The 22053-nt window shown below is 35.6% G+C and overlaps 4 protein-coding genes across 6 annotated transcripts; 1 reads left to right on the top strand and 3 right to left on the bottom strand.

Moving 5' to 3' along the window:
- Window positions 1–529: 529 nt before the first annotated feature.
- Window positions 530–5905, bottom strand: LOC120259827 (kelch repeat-containing protein At3g27220). The gene is made up of 7 exons (XM_039267274.1): window positions 5633–5905; window positions 4161–4349; window positions 3230–3459; window positions 2636–2806; window positions 1917–2022; window positions 1338–1544; window positions 530–947 (listed from the first exon to the last, which is right to left on the bottom strand). Exons 1-7 carry the CDS (start codon window positions 5813–5815, stop codon window positions 783–785), a joined length of 1251 nt encoding a protein of 416 aa, XP_039123208.1. The 5' UTR covers window positions 5816–5905; the 3' UTR covers window positions 530–782.
- On the top strand, window positions 5865–9230 carry LOC120261594 (malate synthase). The gene is made up of 5 exons (XM_039269537.1): window positions 5865–5962; window positions 6879–7269; window positions 7718–8043; window positions 8135–8465; window positions 8544–9230. Exons 1-5 carry the CDS (start codon window positions 5865–5867, stop codon window positions 9198–9200), a joined length of 1803 nt encoding a protein of 600 aa, XP_039125471.1. The 3' UTR covers window positions 9201–9230.
- A 38-nt stretch (window positions 9231–9268) lies between these two features.
- On the bottom strand, window positions 9269–12519 carry LOC120260038 (uncharacterized membrane protein YuiD-like). The gene is made up of 5 exons (XM_039267482.1): window positions 12310–12519; window positions 11080–11236; window positions 10897–10947; window positions 10010–10102; window positions 9269–9575 (listed from the first exon to the last, which is right to left on the bottom strand). The coding sequence occupies exons 1-5, from the start codon at window positions 12438–12440 to the stop codon at window positions 9495–9497; spliced, it is 513 nt and encodes a 170-aa protein (XP_039123416.1). The 5' UTR covers window positions 12441–12519; the 3' UTR covers window positions 9269–9494.
- Window positions 12520–13393: 874 nt separating this feature from the next.
- LOC120260697 (ATP-dependent DNA helicase Q-like 5) lies at window positions 13394–21300 on the bottom strand. Of its 3 annotated transcripts, XM_039268243.1 has the most exons (20): window positions 20461–21300; window positions 20135–20254; window positions 19969–20022; window positions 19673–19782; window positions 19245–19457; window positions 19070–19148; window positions 18915–18968; window positions 18737–18811; window positions 18550–18603; window positions 18303–18347; window positions 18109–18203; window positions 17896–18025; window positions 16795–16893; window positions 16287–16342; window positions 16097–16199; window positions 15063–15191; window positions 14634–14812; window positions 14447–14471; window positions 14250–14365; window positions 13394–14077 (listed from the first exon to the last, which is right to left on the bottom strand). In XM_039268243.1, exons 1-20 carry the CDS (start codon window positions 21295–21297, stop codon window positions 13996–13998), a joined length of 2655 nt encoding a protein of 884 aa, XP_039124177.1. In that variant the 5' UTR covers window positions 21298–21300; the 3' UTR covers window positions 13394–13995. The 3 variants fall into 3 exon arrangements, with proteins under 3 accessions (XP_039124177.1, XP_039124176.1, XP_039124175.1); XM_039268242.1 differs by having other exon boundaries at window positions 19070–19457; XM_039268241.1 differs by lacking the exons at window positions 13394–14077; window positions 14250–14365; window positions 14447–14471 and having other exon boundaries at window positions 14654–14812; window positions 15068–15191; window positions 20461–21297.
- Between the last annotated feature and the right edge of the window lie 753 nt (window positions 21301–22053).

Raw genomic sequence — 22053 nt, 5'->3', positions numbered from 1 at the left:
TATTTTGCCAACTTGATCACATTCAAGTTGTTCAAGCGCATGTTTAGACGTGGTCATTGCACATGTCTTGTCTGGTGATTCACTAGAGTTGTGATTTGATATTTTGTATTTTTCACTACAGTTGTTCTCATATAAGATACCTGTCCACTAATACATGTTATTCCTTGTTTTGCTCTTCCTCAATCCCTTGTTTATTTATACCTAGTATATATATATATATATATTTGTTATATTTTATTAATTTAGTGTAATATTTGGATGGCTTGTTTCTAATGAAAAAGAAAAAACTGAACTGTTTCGTTTGTTGAGGAAATAATATTTGTAAATTCACTATTTGCAATACTCAAAACCTTTTTACATGATTATTTTCCCAAAAGAAAAAAAAAATTCTCAATTCATGTAGCTGTAACTTAACCACAAAACCACCATAAAAGTAAAAAAATATCTCTAAATCATACTCCAATTACCTCCTCCAATAAAATTGTCCCATTACTTATTTTATTTAACCTATCCAAAAAGCTTCAAAGTATAAAGTAGGCAGTCTTTCTATAAAGATAATTGAGTTAACATTAAAAAAAAAAAAATGCAAAAAGATGGCACAGTGCCATGATCAAACCATCAGCAATGAGCACATCATGTGGCTACATATTAAGACACTTGGGAGAGGCAAACTAGGCCCCAAGAATGAATTAATAAAATGAATAAACAAAATTCAGATTGGATACATGTGGTACTCAAACCTTGGTTTCAAATCAAATAGTAATCAAAAGCAAAGTAGTTGATTATAGGATTAGCTTGGTTCTCCACATACCTCCAATAACCTTTTTAGGGGCAGGATCAAGGGGCCCCCTATCTCTCTGTCCAGATGTAAAGTATAGCCAGCCATTCCAGAACCCAACAAGGGTCGTCTTGATTCGAAAGGGCATTTTGCCAACTACTGACCATTCCTGTATAAACAATTACAACATATTTCAATCTCAACATTGAGGTGCAAATCTTGCAAACAAATACAAAATAATAGAGATCTGTAATCAACATTGAGGAGGTCTCTATTTAAGGGCATGAGCACTTGATATGATCCTAAACATGAGTCTAATTTTAATGTCCCTCCAAACCGTATTTCTCCTTCTTGAATTTTATATATACAGATTATAATACATCGGTAGGAAACCAAGTTAATAATACATCACTGATATCTGTTACAGATGATGTATGTCTGCTTCTATCAAGAACATGATATGAACAGAGTAAGTACATGTTCTTAGCACAGAGAAAAGCTGAAAACAGGAAATTGTGGGGGAAAAACATTTCATCTAGTAAATAAAAATTACTCTTACCAAGTTATTCAAATTGAAGCGAAATACTTCACCAACAAGCACCATCTTCTTCGTTACCGGATGTTTCTCTGTTGTCCCTCCAGCAATTATGATGGAATTGTTAACGATAACCCAAGCAAATTCAATGTGAGAATCAGGTTTAGGCATTGGGGGAAGCTCCTTCCATTTTGATCCATCATCCAGCATGTAGACATTACTAAATACCACCTAGATAAATGCATAGAAATGCATCAAAAGAAAATATCATCTCAGAAGTTGTAATTTAGAAATTAGTAGCATTTTTATAAAGCTAGCTTCATTTTTCATCCTAGCTAGGCACATCATTTGATACAACGTCATGTGTCTAAGTTTTAGCAGATGGAAATAAGTATGATAAAAATACAGTCAAAGTACTTAGAAAATAGTACTGGAAAGGGATCAAAGGAACAGAGACAGTAAAGTTAAAGGATTCGGATGATAGTTAACTATGGATGATCATATCAGGTGAGCTCTAGTGAGTTTAAAAAATCATCTTAAGCCCCTTCAAAGTGAAACTTAAACTGAACATAGAAGACCTTAATGAATGCAGTGATCCCATACCTCATTTCGTCGAGCACACTTGAAAATAGGTGATCCAGGTTTGGCCATAAAATCACCCTCTTGACCACCAATAACCAAAAGTTGATCATTGACCACAACACAGGCCCTGTTGGCAAAATGGCAATCAGTATAAAATTGATGAAGAAGAGGTGTCTACAATTTGATGACAGAGAAAGTGTATTGCAAATTATTATTTATTCATGGCTACAAGGTCCTTAGTTAACTTAGCTCTTCTTGATGATCATTTGAGCCAGAGTTGCTCTCATATTATTAAAGATGAGTCCATTTTCCAACAGGAAAAACAAATCAAAATAACAACAAAGAAAAAATTAACCCATCAATCAGATAGGAGACCATTTGCAAATTTGTTCCTAAATGCAGATGTCCCAATACAATAATCAACTTAAAACATCATCTGGAAATTATGTGTATTCCCTTCTACATGTCATTAACTAATTCATACATCACAACAATGGTGCACAGTAACTAAAATCTCTGCATGCTATGGTGCTACCAGAGCAATACACAGAACAAAGACATCATATTAGTTGTTTTAAGCATGTGCATATGAGCAAAAGCAATTGAAGGTATCAGCATGCACATGTTCCCACAGCACATTTTTCTGCCACTGCAAAATGCCTTGATTAAAAATAATCTGAGAAGATAAGAAATAATCCATACTCAATTTCCAATAGAAGATTTAAACAGAGTCAGCATACCTGTGAGGGCCACCACGAGGTATAGGTATTTCACTTTTCCATTCTTTCTCCAGTGCTTTGCCATCCTTCACAGCAAGACTCCAATGATCTAATGCAGGTTCATGGCGGTCTTCCTTGCTACCACCCATAACATGGAGTCTGCCCCTCCAAAGTTGGGTAGCTGGTGCATACCTACACAAACATTTAAAGCAACTAAGAAATCACAGTGAATTTCACTTGATCATATTTTCTACCATATGATAATTTGAGACAGATAAAAAATATCCAGCGGAAAAATAGCATGTAGCATGTCTGTTATAACTTTCAAAGAGAAGTTCGAATATAAACTAATACAATAAGAAGAAAAGTGCATATTTCTGTCTACAGTGAAGATTTGTAAAGGCTGGATATCTGATAACTGAAAAACATGAAGAAAGGTGTTGTAAGGTAAAAATTTAAGAAAGCCTCCATGAGTGTAGGTAATGATGATTGAAAAAGGCTTGTTTCAACAAACAACATCCAATCCTAATTGTCACAAAAGAAATTGATAACTGATAACCCTACCCTCACATAACAGACATACATCACCATCATATTAACCAATCTAGCATGTACCTGGGGAAAGGTAATGGAGGCAAATCATGCCATTCTTTTGTCTCTGTATCCAATACAAAATTGCGAGCTGTAGGCCCTCTACATTGTGGTCCATATTGGCCAGTGACTACATAAATGTATCTACCATCTGTCACCATTCCTAAATGTGAATGTGCCATTTCTTTTGGCATGTCAAACTTTCCACCCCATGTGTTATCAGTAAAATTATATATATCCACATGAGAATGCACCTGCATTATGAGAGCCACATAAAGACATCAAATCATCAAATTAAAAAATAGGGAAGGATTCAAGTTTCATTCATGAAGCAAGGTTGAAATAACATAAATCATTTTAATCATGAAATTTGCCAATCATGCGCTAGTTTTTCCTTGAAAACTAATTTTCACAAAGATCTTATAGTTCCTTAATACTAGAACAAATGGATAAACCAATAAATCTCAGGTGCATGGTCTGTCATTCAATTTCACATAGCCAACTGAAAAACCATGAGTACCAGTTCTTTTTTTTTCCCCTGTAGGCTTGTTTATCCCTTATATATGTTAGCCATCACAATAAAAGTGTTCGGATCAATTATTAAAGGCAACCCTGATAAATAGCTGTAACAATTCAAATCCAACCAGTTATCATTTCATGGAAAACAAATCATGTTGGCATGTTTCATACACATAAAAATTATCAATTCAGTGGCCTTTTTGCCATCTGATTCTAATATATGTACACATTTTTTAACAACTTCAAATAATCTGTTGATACTCAGTGAGAGTTAAGCATCCAACTATACAAAAATTGAGAAACTTATGTTGTTAGATATAAGCCTGAATTTTATGGCAAAGTTACCTGTCTAACAGAATCAAAGAAGAATGCAAATAGACTATAACCAAACAACAATAATATACTGAAATCAACACTAAAAAAAAAAAACTCTTACATAGTCAATGGTGCCATAGCCGGCAAAGACATATAAAAGATTTTTAATCTGTATAGCAGCCCCATCCAGACGAGGTACTGGTGCCTCTGCCATCTCCTCCCATTCTAACTGTGGTGCAGGTATATCAGCAAAAGTTGCATTTGGCCCTTCTGAAATAAATGCTTTAATGTCCTTATTGTTCTTTCCAGCCTGCAGAATGCTACATATCCCGTTAACAGATAAATGAAAAGGTTATATGTGAAAACAGTAGCAAATGAGAGTCTTCACTTTAAATTTAACAAAAGAAAGAAGAAACAAATGCCAGCAAAGCTGCCAACTGGTTAGCCAAGTTAATAGAGAATTGATAGCTAAGCCAATGCCCTCGTGGTACACTCACAGGGTATGTTACTCAAAGAAAATAAAATAACATAAATGCGATAGAAAGGAAAGCTACTTGCAGGTCCTGATATCAGAACAAACTAAAGCCTGTTTGAATGATGTTTCACATTATTTAACCTGTATGATTTTCCCAAGAAAGAACAAATAAGAAAACACAATTATCAAATGGATACAAAAAAAAAAAATTATTACAATAAAATTTACAGATTTTGTTCATGACTTCACAAGAAGTCAGATTAAAGACTGGAAAGTGACAAACCAAATAAGCAACTAAGTACAATAAAGCCACATTTAGTGTACGAAAAAATGGCGCCACAGTAGTACAAAAGTGCAGGCCATACCTACAGTATGAAAGGCCTAAATATGGCCATTATGTGAAATTGAGCTGCTAAAAGGGTATCCAAGTGGCTTGGCAGATGAACTCTGCCACATTTACAATATAAGTGTCCTGACGAAATATAAGGATTTGATTAGGGAAATGTAGTTTCAAATGGTACTATGTGGTTTTACAACTCCCCACATCAATGTTTTATATTTCTGTTACTCCCATAAACAATATGTTCTAAAATCCTGATTTATTATTAGCATACCAAAACAAGCCACAAGCCAAACAAAATTAAAAACCAGAATATTTCCTACAAATTCAAACCAAAAAAGCACAAAATTTGTCAGGATAGTATTACTAAATTATAAGTGCCAATGCAAAAAATCATGGCTCATGAACATGCATCAAATTACACACCAAGCAACATTCACCTAAACATTTCGTCACTTTTCACGGTAATAATAAAGGACACCATGGTTTAAAGATATCCAGAAAAAAGAATTCAACTTTCTAACATATAGTTCTGCCCCATTTTTCTCTGACTGTCCGCTTCCAACCACTAATAGCAGACTGAATCACAAAAATCAAAACACCAACTTCATACTATTTACTGTCAACTCACGTTGTAAACCACAATGAGGCTACAAACTATTCCAAAATCCAACAATGAACAAACAACCATATAAATCCAAATCATCAAATCCAACCAGCTCAACACTCTCATTCGAAAACCCTAGTTCCAAAGAAGGAAGAGAGACAAGAAACTCACCGCCTTGGGCTTCGTACGGGGACTATTTAGCGATACATCAAGCGAATTCGACCAATTTAGCGATGACGAAGATGATGAGGAGGCCCAGAGGAAATCAGCGACAAGGGCGACTCCGAGAAGCGAGATGCAGGCGAGGACAACAACGTACTTCCTAGGCCCATGCTTGGGTACCAATCTCGCCATTAATGGGATCCAAGCTCAAGCAAAACCCAGAGAGATTAGGGCACCATCGATGAGGAAATTGGGAGGGATTGCTTGGAATTCAAAGAAGATGAAAACGAAGAAGAAGAGATCGGAAACCGGGGGCGGGGCCCGTGGTCTCGCGGTGTGGTATGCCCTTTGGCACAATTTAACAATCGAGCTGACCAATCACATATGCTTTAGGATTTAGGTTTGGTCGAATAGGAGATTGACAGTTCAAACTTATGTTGGTATACTATGTTGTTCCGGCGGGACATCATATTTTAGTCGGTGCAAGCTTGAATGTTTGTCAGAGCCCAGCTAAGTAAGCTCAAATGGATTGGGCTCGCCTTTTTAGCCTGCTAATTTTTTTTTAATGAAATTTTTTTTTATATTTATCCACTAAATTATATTTAGAAACAATGTAAAATATTTTAATATAATTTATTCATCTAATGAAGTGTTTTTTTTTATATTTTATTTATTATTTTTAAAATAAAAAATTGGTATTTCATTCTTACTGTTGTGACTGCCATAGATTTAATCCACTAGATTTTTTTTTTGTTATATTGTTATTTTTGTCCTAGTCTTCCATCTTATAGTATTTTTTTTAAGTATTCTTGATCTCTTTTTTTTATTTTAATGTAAGTGATTTATTTATATTTTCAAAATAATAATAATAATAATTAATACAATATCTAACTTCTAGTTCAGCACTTCAGCACACATTTAACAAAAAAAAACGAATTCTAGCAAAAATTCTTCTAGAAGCTTATAATTTCGCTAGAAACTTTCCAGAAAAAAAAAAAACCATTCGCCATGTTTTCTAAGTATCCATCCACCAAAGCCCGCACTACAAGATCTCCATAAGTTGCTACAAATAAATAAATAATATTAAAAAAAAAAAGTTGGCACAAAAACCAAACCCCCATAACGCCCATTTCTTATCTCCTAAGCTGACGTACGTACAACCCTCCATGCAAAACCCATACACAACACGTACCCACCCCTTCTTCATCCTTATCCCCTTCTCCCATATTTATATATATACATAAGATCTTCATAGCTTAAAACATACAAGAAAATTTAAAGGAAAAAAAAAAAGAAAGAAAGAAATGGGTTCTTATGATGTACCTGAAGGAGTGGACATTAAAGGGAGATATGATGAAGAGTTTGCAAGGATTTTAACAAAGGAGGCCTTGCAGTTTGTGGCAGAGTTGCAAAGGGAGTTTAGAGGCAGGATTAAGTATGCTTTGGAGTGTAGAAAAGAGTCTCAGAAAAAGTATAACTTGGAAGAGATACCTGGGTTTGATCCAGCCACTAAGAATATAAGGGATGGTGATTGGGTTTGTGCTGGTGTGCCGCCGGCGGTTGCTGATCGAACGGTGGAGATTACAGGGCCGGTTGAGAGGAAGATGATTATCAATGCTCTTAACTCTGGAGCTAAAGTTTTCATGGTATCATTTGTATTCTATTTTTATATTTGCTAGTTTTAATTTGATGTTTTATATATGTTTTTGTGATATAATTGCAAGAGAATTTGTGTTTAATAATTAATGTCATCTTCAACATTATCTTGATTAGTATTGATCATAGTGTTGTCATTAGAATACATGCAATATAGATTTGAATTACATTTTGTTACTAATATTAGTTACTAATTTACAAACAGATTATAAATCCGTTGTTAAATTAAAAACACGGATGAGTAATCTGTTGCTGATTCGTTTCTAATTAGTATCAAAATAACTCTGTTGCTAAATTTCTATTTCTAATTAAGCAGTTTCTTGTTTTGTATATATATAATTTTTTTTTTTTTTTTGAATAATAGACGGCCCTTTTTGCATATATATATATATATATATATTTAATAGTCTTAATTAAACCAGATCATTGTACTTGTAGGCTGATTTTGAGGATGCACTATCACCAAACTGGGAGAACTTGATGAGAGGCCATGTAAATCTTAGAGATGCAGTGAATGGAACTATAAGTTATGAAGACAAGATCAGGAAGAGGATGTACAAGCTTAATGAGAAGCCGGCGGTGTTATTCGTCCGGCCAAGAGGCTGGCACTTGCCGGAGTTTCATATTCTCATCGACGGTGAGCCAGCTACCGGCTGCCTCCTCGACTTCGGCCTCTACTTCTTTCACAACCACAACATGTTCCGTGCCACCCAAGGCGCCGGTTCCGGCCCTTTCTTTTATCTTCCAAAGATGGAACACTCAAGGTATTGAAATTTTTGATCTAATTAAACTCCAGATAAAATTTTTCTTGCAGTTAACTGTAATGACTTAATTATATGAAATGTTTTATTTTAGGGAGGCAAAGATATGGAATTGTGTGTTTGAGAGAGCAGAGAATGTGGCAGGAATAGAGAAAGGGAGCATAAGAGCAACAGTGTTAATTGAAACTTTGCCTGCAGTGTTTCAGATGGATGAGATACTATATGAGCTAAAGGATCATTCTGTGGGACTTAATTGTGGGAGATGGGACTATATCTTCAGTTATGTCAAGACATTTCAGGCTCATCCTGATCGGCTTCTCCCCGACCGAGTCCTCGTCGGAATGAACCAACATTTCATGAAGAGCTACTCAGAGAAGCTCATCTACACTTGCCACCGTCGCCGTGTCCATGCGATGGGCGGCATGGTATGATTTCATATTAACTTTGTAGGAATTCAATTGGATTTGTTTACATGGTTGATCACTCACATATGCATGGCACAGGCTGCGCAAATTCCGATCAAGGATGATAAGGTGGCAAATGAGGCCGCGATGGAGCTGGTGCGGAAGGACAAACTGCGAGAGGTGCGAGCAGGGCACGACGGCACCTGGGCAGCGCACCCGGGTCTTATTCCTGATATCCTGCAAGTATTCACTAGTAATATGACTAGTAAACCGAATCAGATATATAGTATGAAGCGAGAGGATGCTGCGAGTATCACCGAAGAGGACCTTCTTCAAAGGCCCAGAGGAGTGAGGACACTCGAAGGACTCCGGCTAAACACTAGGGTCGGCATTCAATACCTTGCCGCCTGGCTCTCCGGCACTGGTTCGGTCCCGCTCTACAACCTCATGGAAGATGCAGCAACAGCTGAGATCAGTAGGGTCCAAAACTGGCAATGGCTAAAACACAGAGCTGTTTTGGATGGCGACGGTGTGAAGGTGAAGGTGACACTGGAACTCTTCGGCCGGGTGGTCGAAGAGGAGATGGCAAGGATTGAAAAAGAGGTTGGACCGGAGAAGTTCAACAATGGCCTCTACAAAAAGGCCAGCAAGATCTTCACCAAACAATGCACATCACCTGAATTGGATGATTTCCTCACACTGGATGCTTACAATAACATTGTTGTTCATCACCCCAGATCACCCTCCAGACTCTGAAGACAATCAAGTGTTGTGCTTGTTGCTGCTATGAATAATTTCTGTTTTGAATGACTCTGTTTTGTTTGTGATGGCTGGTAATAACAGAGAATGAAGTAGCAGAGAAATGTTTCAAAGTCAGTTGTTGTTGACAATGCTGAGATTACTGCAAAATGGTGTCTAAATCATGGAATGAATTCAAAGGGAGGGTGGTTGTTATGATGAATCACAATATCAGAGAGTGAATTGGGTATTTACAAAGTAGCAATCTGAGGTGCTATATATTTTCTCTTGTATACCAAGAATTTTTTAACTTCAAGAAGCATTTCTATGTGCCAAACTGATCTGGTGGCCAATAATAGCTGTAACACATCCCAGTAATGCACCAGCAACAACCTGAAAAAGAGACCATATCTATTTATGAATATATATAGTTTCACAAAGCATGATTACCAGTAATTTTTTTAAAAGAGAGAATGTTTTTACAATGGTAGATAGAGCTGGTAAGAAAAAATCTATCCTTTTGGATATGAATTCCTTAAATAGTTAAATCTAGTAGTTTTGTTGGATCAGGTGCCTTGAATGATAAGTATTTATTATGTTTTGTTTACAATTTCAAGAAGACTACAATTTTTTAATAAAATTTCAGCTTTCCTTCAAGGTGATTTTCATCAGTAAGAGGCTATTCATTTATTTTTCGTACCTAAATTCTGAGAATTTTTTTGCATCATATAGTGGTTTTCGGCATGTAACAGTTTTAACTTTCAACTCAATTTTCCATACATGCATTAGATTAAAACTGTAACTCAATAATAACCAACTGAACTAACCTGAGTAGGAGTATGCCCTAGAAGTTCACGCAGAGGTCTTGTATCAGCTAGAGGGTGCTCTGATGGAAGTCCATATACAATTTGATTCAACACCTGAAGGGCAAGGGTAAGGAAAATGCAACAATCAATAAGTTAATAGTTATTATTTGAAAAGTTATATGAAATAGAAAAAAAAAAAATTTAAAAACCAACCAAAGACTTGTAATAAAAAATTTAGAAGCTTTTATGTCTAAAGATTAAGAGGTGGTAAGCAGAATTTAATAGGGTAGAAGCAGTAAGATGCATCAAGTGCTTCATCTTAAGCAAAAGGTCTATTATATCATTCCTTCCTCCTTTTGAAAATGAAAGGAGAACCTGACCAGGATTCCCATTTTGAACATTTACCAAAGTAATATCTCTGAAGATCCTTGGGAGTGCAGATGGACGGCATTTATGATTTATTACCCAATTGATACCAAAAGATATGTCTAATATTGGAAGTTTTAAATGGAGCATGATGAAGGAAGGGTATATTTGAAGGTATGGTACCACACTAACAATCAATGACAGAATCTTGGAGAACACACTATTTGTCCAGAGGTTTTAACTTATAAGTAGTCAATGGAAATCACTTGTTTGATTCACACTGACTGGTTCAAGACTGCTCAAGGGTTTCAGAGGATTGTGAGAAAAGGTCATTTAGTAAACTATACCTAACTGACATGTCAATAGGGAAGATTTAGGTGCTGCTGAATCCTCACCCTGAGCCTGAGATGATTAAGAAAACAAAAGAAGAAAAAATAGACCTTGGTAGGATGATGGTTTTACTGAGATATGATGGTTCAATTCTATCAACAACAGCAAAACCACAAAAATAAATAATAAAATCCTGATTAAGAAGTGCATACCTCAGCCTGCTTTCCAGCATGTAAACGTACCCCAAAAGCATCATACATCACCTGTTTTAGCGCATAACAATTTCTTAACAGAATGCACTAACAAAATAAGAGGAGAAAAATAATACAGGTGCCATGCGTCCAAAAGCTAAGCTTTTGAAAACAGAATTGCAAGACCGTAGATGAATTGCTTACAACACATGCAAAAATCATTGCAATAGCGAACGAAGAACTCCCAAAGCCATCATGGAGTCCAACAGCAATGGCGAGCGAAGTAACTGTAGCAGAATGTGATGATGGCATTCCACCAGATCCAACCAGCTGCTTTAGATCCCAATGTCTTTCCTTGTACCTGCAAATCAACAAAGCAGCAGGAACTATAAACTTGCTAATGTGTCTAACATTGTGCATCATGTAAAAATATAAAAATGGGTACACAAGGCAAACATGCACCGTCACTTTTTTATTTAATATGGCCAAACATTCATCAGACTCCCATCATTATAAGCCATAAAGGAGGTTCAATGATCACCAAGAAAAGCATTGCTAACAACCAAAAATCTACAAGAACCCAAGGGGAAAACAACATATTATAGAAAAAGGGCAAATGGAGTTATTCCAAAACTCTCAATAGTTGGATCATACATGATCTGCAGAGGAGCATTTTTTTTTTTACTCACAGACTTCAAAGCTTGATTGGTATAATGGTAGGCATACAAATTTTCTTTTTCCTATCCAGGGCATATATTCTATTGAAGTACAATTTATAAAATTTCAAAAATGATGATTCTCGCTTTTTTCATACTTTTGTTCTGGAAAATTTGGTACTCAATCAATGCTCATTCTATTTTTGTTACAATTGTATGTTTTTTTTCCCATAACACATGGTATGTTAGGATGAACAACATGCCAAGAAATAGGAATGAACAAATACAAAATACATTGAAATAAATTGTGAAAACATGTCAAAAAAAAAATTACATTTTTACAGTTTAGTAAAATTTGATATTTGGAGAGAGTACAGCTACTATGATTTAATTTTACTCCAATGCATGAACCGGAATAACAACAAAAAAAAATCACAAAATCAGTTGATAGTTCATGAAACTAAATGGCTAATAAAAGAATTAAATCATGAATTGGCCCACAAAGTTCAAGGCTTCTATTCATCGTAATAACAAAAAGAGAAACGCCAAAGTATCAATCGCATCAACCTCATATAATATCTTCCGAAAAATGAGCTCAAAATCAGATCCAATAGCATTTTTTTTAAAAAAAAAGCAGCATTAATTCTCATTGAAAGTAAAAATTCAACCCCTATATTTCAGGATCCCAACTCTTTTTCGATCCAACACGCCAAATGCTAAACAAATCAAAGAAATCAGCAGAAAAGAGGAAAGAGAGAGGAAGAGAGTTGAGTAGTACCAGGAGGTGAAGAACTTGATGCACTGGGCGATGACAAAGGAGAGAAGGGAAGAGATCAAGGGGTAATTGTGGAAGAAGGAGAAGGGATCCTGAGAAGCAGCCATTGATGAGACCTCCGTCATCTCTCTCATCCTTCGCTTCTCATCATCCGAAGCTGGTTTTCAAAGAAGAGATAGAGAAAAAAATTTTAGGAAAAAAAGAGCTGGTATTTCGGAGGGAGGGAGAGGAACGAGCAACGAAGAAAGATGGTAAGAGAATTCTAGTTGAACATCGCTTTCTTTTGATGACGTGGACGAATATGCTTTGCTTGTTCTGTTATTCTAATATATATATATATATATATATATATATATATTAAAGCTTTTTCTTTTTTTTTCTTTTTTTCTTATAATTATTATTAATTAAAAATTGGAACAATTATGAGTGCATCTTTTAAAATTTTTTTAAAATTAATTTTATTAGTTTGGTTGGGATTTTCAGGGGTGGTCTAGAGAGGACTAGGAAGGTTTGTGAAGTGCAAGCTAATTTTGTAGTCATAAATGGAGGGTGGTCAATGTTTTGAGGCAAAGGATTGGAAAATGTTAGAATATTTAGAAAAACTCTCCTTTTTAAGATGTCGCATTAAATGGTTTTAAATTATAAAAATATAATTATAAACTAAATTAATGCTAAATGATATATATATATATATTTATATATATATATATATACCACAAAAGAAAATAATCAACCACCACTACTAAATATAGTAAAATATTATCAAAATAATAAAAGAACAAATTCAAGGTAACTCCTCATTGTGGAACAGGCATTTGTACATTTATCAAAAAATAATAATAATAAAATAAATCCCCTAAAATGCATACATAAAAAATAACATAAAAAAATTTGCTTAAAATAATTAGGAAATGCAAAAATGCAAAGTAGCACATTAATATCCCTTACCACTTTTAGATTGAATGAATCTCACATAAGGTCAACTATTGGATAGTCTAATGATATGACACCAAAATATAATGGGAGGTTATAAGTTTAAATCCATCCCGACAATACTGTTCATACATTGTTCACCCGGGATTTTTTATACTATTTTCATATTGTACATACATTGTATATCCGGATTTCAGTACTGTTTATATTCATATAAAAAAAAATGCGCTTGTATCTATTATTCAAAAAAAAAATCTCACGTAAGGCACATGTTTGACTTACTCGAAATCAATTACATGCAAAGAAAAACATACAAATATATTCTTCAAAACTACATAAGTTATTAAAGAAACCATAAGAAACTGGAAAAAGAAGCTTAACTTATACAAGATGGATCCTCATCAGCATTTATTTGTAGAAATTTCCTGGTTTCCTTCCCCAACCAAGCCAGTGCTGCAAAGAGGAACATTGGGCCACATTGTTGACAATTGGTGATGAGTGTATTTGCAATACATACTGGTAGCCAAGTGACTGATCCACTAATTGTAGAATCTTGTGTTCATGAATCATCAGCAAGGGAAAAAGATCAACTCCACTTGCAAATGTTTGATGGATTCTCTAGTATATCACTTGCATCACTCCTATGATTTCTTGTTGTTTTGGCATGAATGTGAGTTTGGTCTCCCTTTACAAAGGCTCAGTTTGTGCCAAAGTGCAACCATTTGTGTCAACTGTTAAAGATTATTGGTTCACAAGCTAAGTTTTCCTATCAAAATGCATCAGCTCTGATGTGGCAGCTTTCATCACTACTGCAAAATCAATCTGTGAATATCTCTCCCTGCCAATAGTTTTAAGAAGATTAGCTTCATTGGACTGGAAGAAGTTGACAATTCAAGTTTAATTAAGTTTTTCGAAACCAGTTGCAGAAATAATCAGAATCCATCTGTGCATGGCTAGCAGCTAAAATGCAGTTTGATAAACTTGAATCTGAGAGAGAATAAGAGTCTAACCAGAAATGACATTTAGACCAAGTTGCAGAGGGAAAAGATGGGCTAGGGATACCATGCATAATTCTTGCTATTGCTCTTGGGGTAAACTTGACATGTGAATTGCTCTGCAAAAATACCTGTTTGGATAAAGGAATTGCACATCAAGTCATGAAACAGAACATAGCTATCTGTGACTTAGAATTGCAATAATCACCCACCTTTATATCTGCATGCAGAAATGGGCTGAAAACAAGAACAGAAGCCATATCAGTTTAATACTTCAATTGGACGAACCCATCATGCATATGCATTGGAAAACAGAAAACTTGCAAGATATTTTGGGTGTGATCCTGCAAAAAAAAAAAAAAAATAGCAGCAAAGAAACATTTCTATAGAGTTGCTAACCTGCTGCGTCCCATCTTAGTGAAAACATCATCTGATGGGGCATTGGCATCTCTACAAAAGTAGTCCAGGATTTTCTTTTGGATGCAGGGTGTGTGCATATTATCAAAGCATCCATCAACTTTGGGACACTCCTTGGCAGCAAATGTTGCAACGTGGAACATTTCATCTAATTTTTGCACCTGTTAAATTTAAAAAGTATTTGTAAACGCACTGCATGCAGACTAAAGCAAAGCAATTCAGTTACAACAGGCTTTTAGCATCTACACTTCAAATGTTGGTAGACAAGTTATAAAAGTTGGTATCATGAATGAAAAAAATGATAGGTACCATAGTTTGGTTGGTTAAAGAACCACATGCAAATGCAAGACAGACTCTGCTAACAAATTCTATTAGTATTACTAAGCCAAGGTTCAAAAATAAGGCACTCACCTTACATTGTTCAACCTCAGACAGCCAGTTAGTGATACGAGATGTGAGAGAGCAATAATCATCTGGCACCTTTATAATTGTAAAACAAAATGCTGGATCCTTCAGGTCATATGTTATTTCTCCCATGAACTGGCTCGCAAGATCAGAAATCAGAATTCAGTTCTCAAGCAAAACAAAAGCAGGGATAATAAAATAGAAGTTATAAGCTACTATTGTGTATCAATATTTTCATGTCAAACTATTTTCAAATCCTTCAGTAGATGACAATAAAAATAAATATAACAAATTCACCAGTTGCAGACAAATAGTTTACAAATGTAGTTCAAACACACTAAAAATAGAAAACAAAGTTTATATTTTGCCTTCATAAATTTTGTTGGTGACATGGAGTGAAATAGAAAGAAATGGTAGAAGTGCAGATGGCAGGTTATCGTGGCAACACTCAAAACACTTAGTCACCCATGGGGACCAAACCTGCTCAAACTGACATTGGCTCTCGTAAACAGCGGGATGAACCAAGGTAAAATGCACCAGCTTTCCAGAATGAACGAATTGGCAACACAAACCAAGCTAATTGGAGAAATTAATTCTAATATACCAACAAATATAACCACAATTTCATGTTTTTCCATGACTTTAAATTTGAAAATGGAAGACTTCCTCACTAGCTTGGCACTTAATTTATTAGAAATTTCGTTGCTCTTAATTTGAAAGGAGCCTGTGATCCCACAATTGCTTTATCCAAGGATTTATTATCTCTCTTCAGGATGGTGAAGATAAGCTTTGCTAAAATAAAATTGTGATGACCCTTGCTTTATGGTCCACTTTTTCCTTATTGCTCTTTGTTTTGAGGATGCATTCCATGGGTTGGTGATTTAAAATAATCAATTGCCAAGTAGCTGTGCGTCCATATGATAAAAAATACACACTTCAAAACAATTTGACCAAAAAAAATTGACTACCAGCCCACAGCAAAATATATATATATATATATTTAATGTATATCACGCATAAGTTATCTTCTCGTTACAAACCTTGAGATTTTTCAGCTTATTCAATAGGTCAGTTGGGGTTATGCCAACTGTATTTGCCACTGTGGGTATGTCAAACACAAAGTATCCTTGCTTTATCTCTGATCTGCAAATGTACTAACAAGTACAATCATTAACAGCTCAGAATCTTGAAGGATTCAGTTAAACAAGCACAGGAAAAATGAAGGCATACTTCTTCATGATGGTTGCAATCAGAATATCCTTTTTCGAAAGCAAATCTGGTGATGTCTACAGAAATAGAAAATCGCAATAAGAAATTTGGAGACTTTTGAGGAAATTGAAATTAATTGAAATAGAAAATCACAATAAGAAATTTGGAGGCCTTTGAAGGAAATGAAATTAATTAACCAGATCATAATACCCAAATAATGTTGAGAATATACTTCCCGAGCAATCTTGTCAGTGTAAAAAGAGACAACCAAAAAGGACATGAGAAGAAAAGGAATCAGATGGCTGAAAAGAAAGCAAAAGGGAGACAGCCCAGTCTAATGGAGCTATGCAGCCTTCCAAGGTATTTGACCTGGCGCTAGATGAGTCATTTGAGGAACAATGAAGAAATTGGGCACTACGTTGTAGCATGTTAATGTTTGACTTTCAACCAAAAACTTAGATGAAGAAGCTACATGTTCATTGACCGGCCCATGGATTTAAAAGAAAATAATTAAAGCTAAAATAAACACCTTGTGAAAATACAAGGTACAAGTCACATTGAGTTGTGGAAGTAGGTGTAGATATTGCACATCACCAAGCTCCAACTGTGTTAGAATAGTAAGCAGCACCTGCAATGATGGAAGAAACATCAGAAATATTTAAAGAATCATTCAGTCGGCATGATGCATATGTTTATGCGGAAAAAATAAGCGAGCACTTTGTTATCACAAAGAAACAGACAAAGTTAAGAATATAGTTACAGGCATTTGTCCTTTTCAATCTTTCAGCCACTAGCATAACAACAACTTAATCTCCAAAATTCTATCAAAGCCAGCACCACCACAGGCCAAATGCTATCAACATGACCAAGACGTAAACATAATTTATCATATTCCACAATAAACAATCAACCACTTGTTGGTTAAAACTGAACCAAATTAATTGACCCCAAACTTGGCAAAGAAATTTTCAGGAATAATCAGTATTTAATCAGGTTATTTCTTCATTAACTGATTGGGCCTGAATCAAGTGCTGATCATATGGTTTTCCTATCCCTGATCTTGTTATCCAAGTTGACCAGCACCTGCTAAGACAAATTTCTGTTGCTAAAACTCTGAATTAAACAAAGTGACTGCAGAACCATGATAAACCACTAAATATATAGCATGAAAAACATTCACTAGTTAGTTTACAAGTTAACAAGCCCAAGGCATCTGGAAATAATAGATGTGGTACCATTTAGAGCAGTCATCGATGAACAGAATATTCAATTCGGAAACTAAATCAGGGAAGTAATGATATTAAAATTTCATGTAAGTGATGAGTAAAATGAATCCAGCCGACCATCAATCAACAAAAGATGGAACCAGGAATAATTAAAAGAGTAAAATAACCAATAGAAGTTCTGTGGCTCATAATTTATGCATGACAGCATAAATTTATGAGCCATCAGAAATCCTTAAATATTTACATAACTTCCCTGGAACATGGCACTTACCCATCTGGAAAACTAAATTCTGCCAACAAATGTTTCATTAACACAAGCAAGCAAACTAAAATTGAGAATTTGCCTAGTTGAAAAAATAACACAGAAACAACTAACAGGGCAAATCACTGATATAAATCAAAACCTCTTCTTTCATATCAAATTTCCTTGATGCTGATTCCTTAACGAGGGAACTAGCGTGTCCATCTTGAACGATGCCATCAGAAAAAATTTCACAGAGTAGTTTATTTATCGCATATTCATCTACGCCATCACTGCCAGCAAGTATCATAAGCAGATCACTGATCAGGCCATCGCCCAAGATGTAAGATAAAATATGAAAAAGAAATATCAATACCTGTATAAAAGACTACGGAGCTTATAATAGGTAAGGTCATCAAGAAGTAGATGGCAAAAAGAAAGTCTGCCGTCCCTTCCAGCACGTCCTGTTTTCTGTGGAATATTTATTTTTGTTACAGTGCATTAAAAGAGATTACAGAAAAAACAACCAAAAGAAACTGATCTTCATTTCATAAACTGTCTCAAAGCAACCTGTACATATTCTTCCAAGCTTTCAGGCAGACTGTAATGAATCACCTGAAAATATAAAATTGTTTATGAGTCCAGAAAAATACTTTCACCACATTATTTGATTAGGAAATGATATATGTTATCACATGCTTATCTGTTTAAGGAATAAGCTAAGATTTTGACACAGTGTAGTGTTCTTTCTGAATAAAGAAAAATCAATATCAATACAACAGAAAGACTAAATATAAATAATGCGGGATGTGCTTACTAAATCAACGTCACTCTTATCCAGGCCCATGCCAAACGCCACAGTTGCCACAACCTACCATATCAAAACACAACTTGGAATAATTTTCAATCACAAATCAAATTAAAAAATTATATATATTAGGAGAGCAATATAATTTGCATAAGCAGTTTAGAGCTCAAATACAATAGACATAACTGTGTCTTACCACTCTGATCTTGTTAGAACAAAAGAGTTCCTGTATGCGATTCCTATCCCTTGCAGGTAAGCTACTATGATATCCCTGTAAACATCTAAAACCATCATCAACTGTTTGATCTCAGGATAAATAATAACAGCAACCCAAGAAAAATTTTCATGTTACACATACAGAGATAAATGCTAACCTTGGCAAGGATATTATTATCACAAAGATACTTGGTCACCATATCAGTCTCAACCTGCACACCCAACCAAAAAAAAAAAAGGCCTTCATATTGAAGAAATACAATGATACAGTACTATATAACGCCTATGAAAGAGTAGAATACTGGTTGCATACCTGAAATTTGCAATAAATAATGACACTTTGCTTATCGACTAAAGATGAAGACTTCATCAGCATCAATAAGTCTTTCAATCTGTAGTTGATAGAATAACGGCACAGGAAATTAAAACAAGGGAAAGCCATTGCATGGTCAAACTCAAGCTTTGTGAAAAAGAAAAAGCAATCTTGCCTATTCCCACTAGAAATCACAAAGAGTTGGATGTTGTCTCTTATTTGGCATGTCTGAATAAGATTCGCAGCTGGAATTTCTAAAGCATGCATTATCTCTTGTAATGTTTTAGATGTTGCTGTGGCAGTCATAGCAAGCATACACTTAACGTTAAGCTTTGCTCGAAGTATTGAGGCCCTGAGCCTCAAATATGAGGGCCGAAAATTGTGAGACCTGTCAAATTTGAATACATTTAGAAATTCCCCTTGTAATTCAACTAGACCTACTGGCACCTCAACAACACTAACTTCACCATAAAACTTAAGAGGGCTAGCCTAAAAAGCATCAAGCAAACAAACATATTGAGGTATATTGGTATAACAAATGAAACACAAGCCACCCATGCAAGTTCAGGAAAACATGAAGTATAACCACAAAAATCTACTCACCATTCAGAAATGCAATGAGCCTCATCAACCGCTACAAAGGAAATAATTGTACTTCCAAATACTGATAAGAACCCTTTATTTAAGAATCTCTCAGGTGAAACAAAGAGCACCTGGTGCAGAAAACTCCTCAGTTAAGCATTAAAGCACTCCTAATAAAACAGGTGTTGCATTCAGTTAAAATGTTATGGAACTTGAAAAGCAAAAGAGAAACAACAGGTAGCTCCCTGAATGCATAACATGGAACAACATCTTGGACTGAAATGAGAGCAGGTTTGAGAAGAGGCCCTAGATATTACCTTTATTTTCCCTTCTCTGAGCCTATCTAGTGTTGCAGAAGCCTCTTCATTTGTCTGCAAAAGCACAAATACACCAAAGAAAAGCATATTAGTCCTTGCACAACTTGAACTAAGATTTATACTTGTATAGTAAGGCTGTCATACTCTAAGTGTATAGCAAAATAACCTGATTGCTGGAAAGTAGCCCACCCGGAATCACTGAAGGAAGATGCTTCAGTTGATCAACCATCAAGGCAACCAGAGGACTCACAACCAATGTCACCCCAGGTAAAATCAAAGCCGGCAACTAAATAACCATGAATTCTTACTGAGATTCAATAAAAAAAAAATACATTTTGTTTTTTTCCCCAAAACAAGCATTTCCCAATTTCTTGATAAATCTAAAACCATAATGCAACTAAATCAATCATCTGCAAGCAGGCATTAGTTCAAATATCATATAAACAAAAGTTAAATCCAATTAGAAACTGAAATATAAGGTTCATGTTATACCTGATAACAAAGTGACTTCCCGGCGCCAGTGGGCAACACAAGCATCGTGGACTCCCCAGCAACAACCTTCTGGATAGCCTCCAGCTGCCCATCTCGAAATGAACTGTGCCCATAGACCAGTCTCAACAATTCCAACAAATTTACCTCCGATGGATCCTCTCTTGCAGCCATAATAGCCTCCTCAATCCTCCCCAAATCAAAGCCTGAGCTCCTTTCCTGCATCTGAAAATCCCCCAAACACGACTCTTCTTCTTCTTCTTCTTCTTCCAAACAGCCCATTTCGACCTCATTCTCCCCAGTGGATTTAGTTCGAGGCTTACCAGATCTCTTCCGAAACCTCAGAAGCTTTTTCCCTTTTCTTCCATTCCTAAAGGAATGCCGGCGTCCATAGCCATTGATGTTAAGGCGGACGAAGTTTCCTTCGGAGCTGAACCGCAGCCGCTTCTGCGGCAACTCCGGAGGCGCGGAGGAGGGGATCCAGTTGCGGTGGAGTTTGGAAGGATCAACGCGATCCGGCGGCGGGGGTTTCTTGGGAGGGGATGGATCTGCGATGGATTGGAGATCAAAGGGATCAAAAGCAGGCCGGCGGGACTTGAAGAGGGTGGAGAAGGAAGTGCTGCGATGATGATCCGATGATGATGACCGGTGGATCTTGAGAGGGACTCCATGGAGAGAGGTGATCGGAGGATCGCCGGATGAAGGCGTCGGAGGATGAGAGGGTTGGGATTTTGGAGAGGATTTGCGCTTATGCTCGGATCTTGGGAAGGGCTTGGGGTTGGGGATGCGAGGAGGGGTGGAGGAGACGTGGGAGGCGGCGGAGTCGGAGTCGGAGTTCATCGAGGAAGAAGATGAAGACGATGATGACGATGGTTTTCAAAATTTATAGAGCTTTGGTTTAGAAACCCAAATTTTCCCGCCAGATTGCTAGCTTTGTTTCTAAGCGGATTCGGGTTGCCGACCCGATAACCCGAAATTTATAGAACTATCAAATTTTTTTTTTTTAAATTGCGTGTATTTTTTTGTTTTTTTAATCCTTCTAATACTTTTTGAATACAATTAAGTTCTCAAATTTGGTGGAGTTGGGTCATTCTAGTCTACTGCAATATTTTTAAATATAATTAAGTACTTGTAATTTATATTTGTCCATTTACACCGCAAACTAGAATGACTCAACTCGACTAAATATGAGGATTTAATTGTATTTAAAAATATTGTAAGGATTAAAAGGGCAGAAAGTACACAATTACAGCAATTAAACCTTTTTTTGCTTTTTTTATATTTATTAATTGTAAATTAGTGTCTTTTTAAATAGGATCAATTTTTTTATTAAAAAAGTTGGTATATGTAGTATATGTACACAAAATCTACATAATGAGTTGATAAGTTAGGCACAGTTAAAAATAATAGAATTGGAAATAATTAAGGTAGAGTCACTTTTGTAATGTGTAAGCTGCATTTCATATAATTTTAAAATAATAAATAAAAATTAATATATTTGATATATCATCACAATGACATTATGATGTAATATATCAAATTATTTAATAGATATTACTTAATGACATTTTCGCGGACTCAAAAATCACATCGTAA

The sequence above is a fragment of the Dioscorea cayenensis genome, chromosome 5, assembly GCF_009730915.1.
Source record: "Dioscorea cayenensis subsp. rotundata cultivar TDr96_F1 chromosome 5, TDr96_F1_v2_PseudoChromosome.rev07_lg8_w22 25.fasta, whole genome shotgun sequence".
Classification (NCBI taxonomy): Eukaryota; Viridiplantae; Streptophyta; class Magnoliopsida; order Dioscoreales; family Dioscoreaceae; genus Dioscorea; species Dioscorea cayenensis.
This window is presented reverse-complemented; position numbering and strand designations above follow the sequence as displayed.

Bases quoted from the DNA above. Each gene is read 5' to 3' on its own strand.
- LOC120259827 (XM_039267274.1), bottom strand. From the start codon at position 5,815: ATGGCGAGATTGGTACCCAAGCATGGGCCTAGGAAGTACGTTGTTGTC. The intron at 3,460-4,160 runs GTAAGAGTTTTT...CTCATAATGCAG, and splicing joins GCTATGGCACCATTGACTAT to GTGCATTCTCATGTGGATAT. The intron at 2,807-3,229 runs GTACATGCTAGA...ATGTTTGTGTAG, and splicing joins CCTCCATTACCTTTCCCCAG to GTATGCACCAGCTACCCAAC.
- LOC120261594 (XM_039269537.1), top strand. From the start codon at position 5,865: ATGAGGAAATTGGGAGGGATTGCTTGGAATTCAAAGAAGATGAAAACG. The intron at 5,963-6,878 runs GTATGCCCTTTG...AGATCTTCATAG, and splicing joins GCCCGTGGTCTCGCGGTGTG to CTTAAAACATACAAGAAAAT. The intron at 7,270-7,717 runs GTATCATTTGTA...TTGTACTTGTAG, and splicing joins CTGGAGCTAAAGTTTTCATG to GCTGATTTTGAGGATGCACT.
- LOC120260038 (XM_039267482.1), bottom strand. From the start codon at position 12,440: ATGAGAGAGATGACGGAGGTCTCATCAATGGCTGCTTCTCAGGATCCC. The intron at 10,948-11,079 runs GTAAGCAATTCA...GCGCTAAAACAG, and splicing joins CAATGATTTTTGCATGTGTT to GTGATGTATGATGCTTTTGG. The intron at 10,103-10,896 runs GTATGCACTTCT...CTTGCCCTTCAG, and splicing joins ATGCTGGAAAGCAGGCTGAG to GTGTTGAATCAAATTGTATA.
- LOC120260697 (XM_039268242.1), bottom strand. From the start codon at position 21,297: ATGAACTCCGACTCCGACTCCGCCGCCTCCCACGTCTCCTCCACCCCT. The intron at 20,255-20,460 runs GTATAACATGAA...ATGGTTATTTAG, and splicing joins GGAAGTCACTTTGTTATCAG to TTGCCGGCTTTGATTTTACC. The intron at 14,813-15,062 runs GTGAGTGCCTTA...TAAATTTAACAG, and splicing joins CTGAGGTTGAACAATGTAAG to GTGCAAAAATTAGATGAAAT.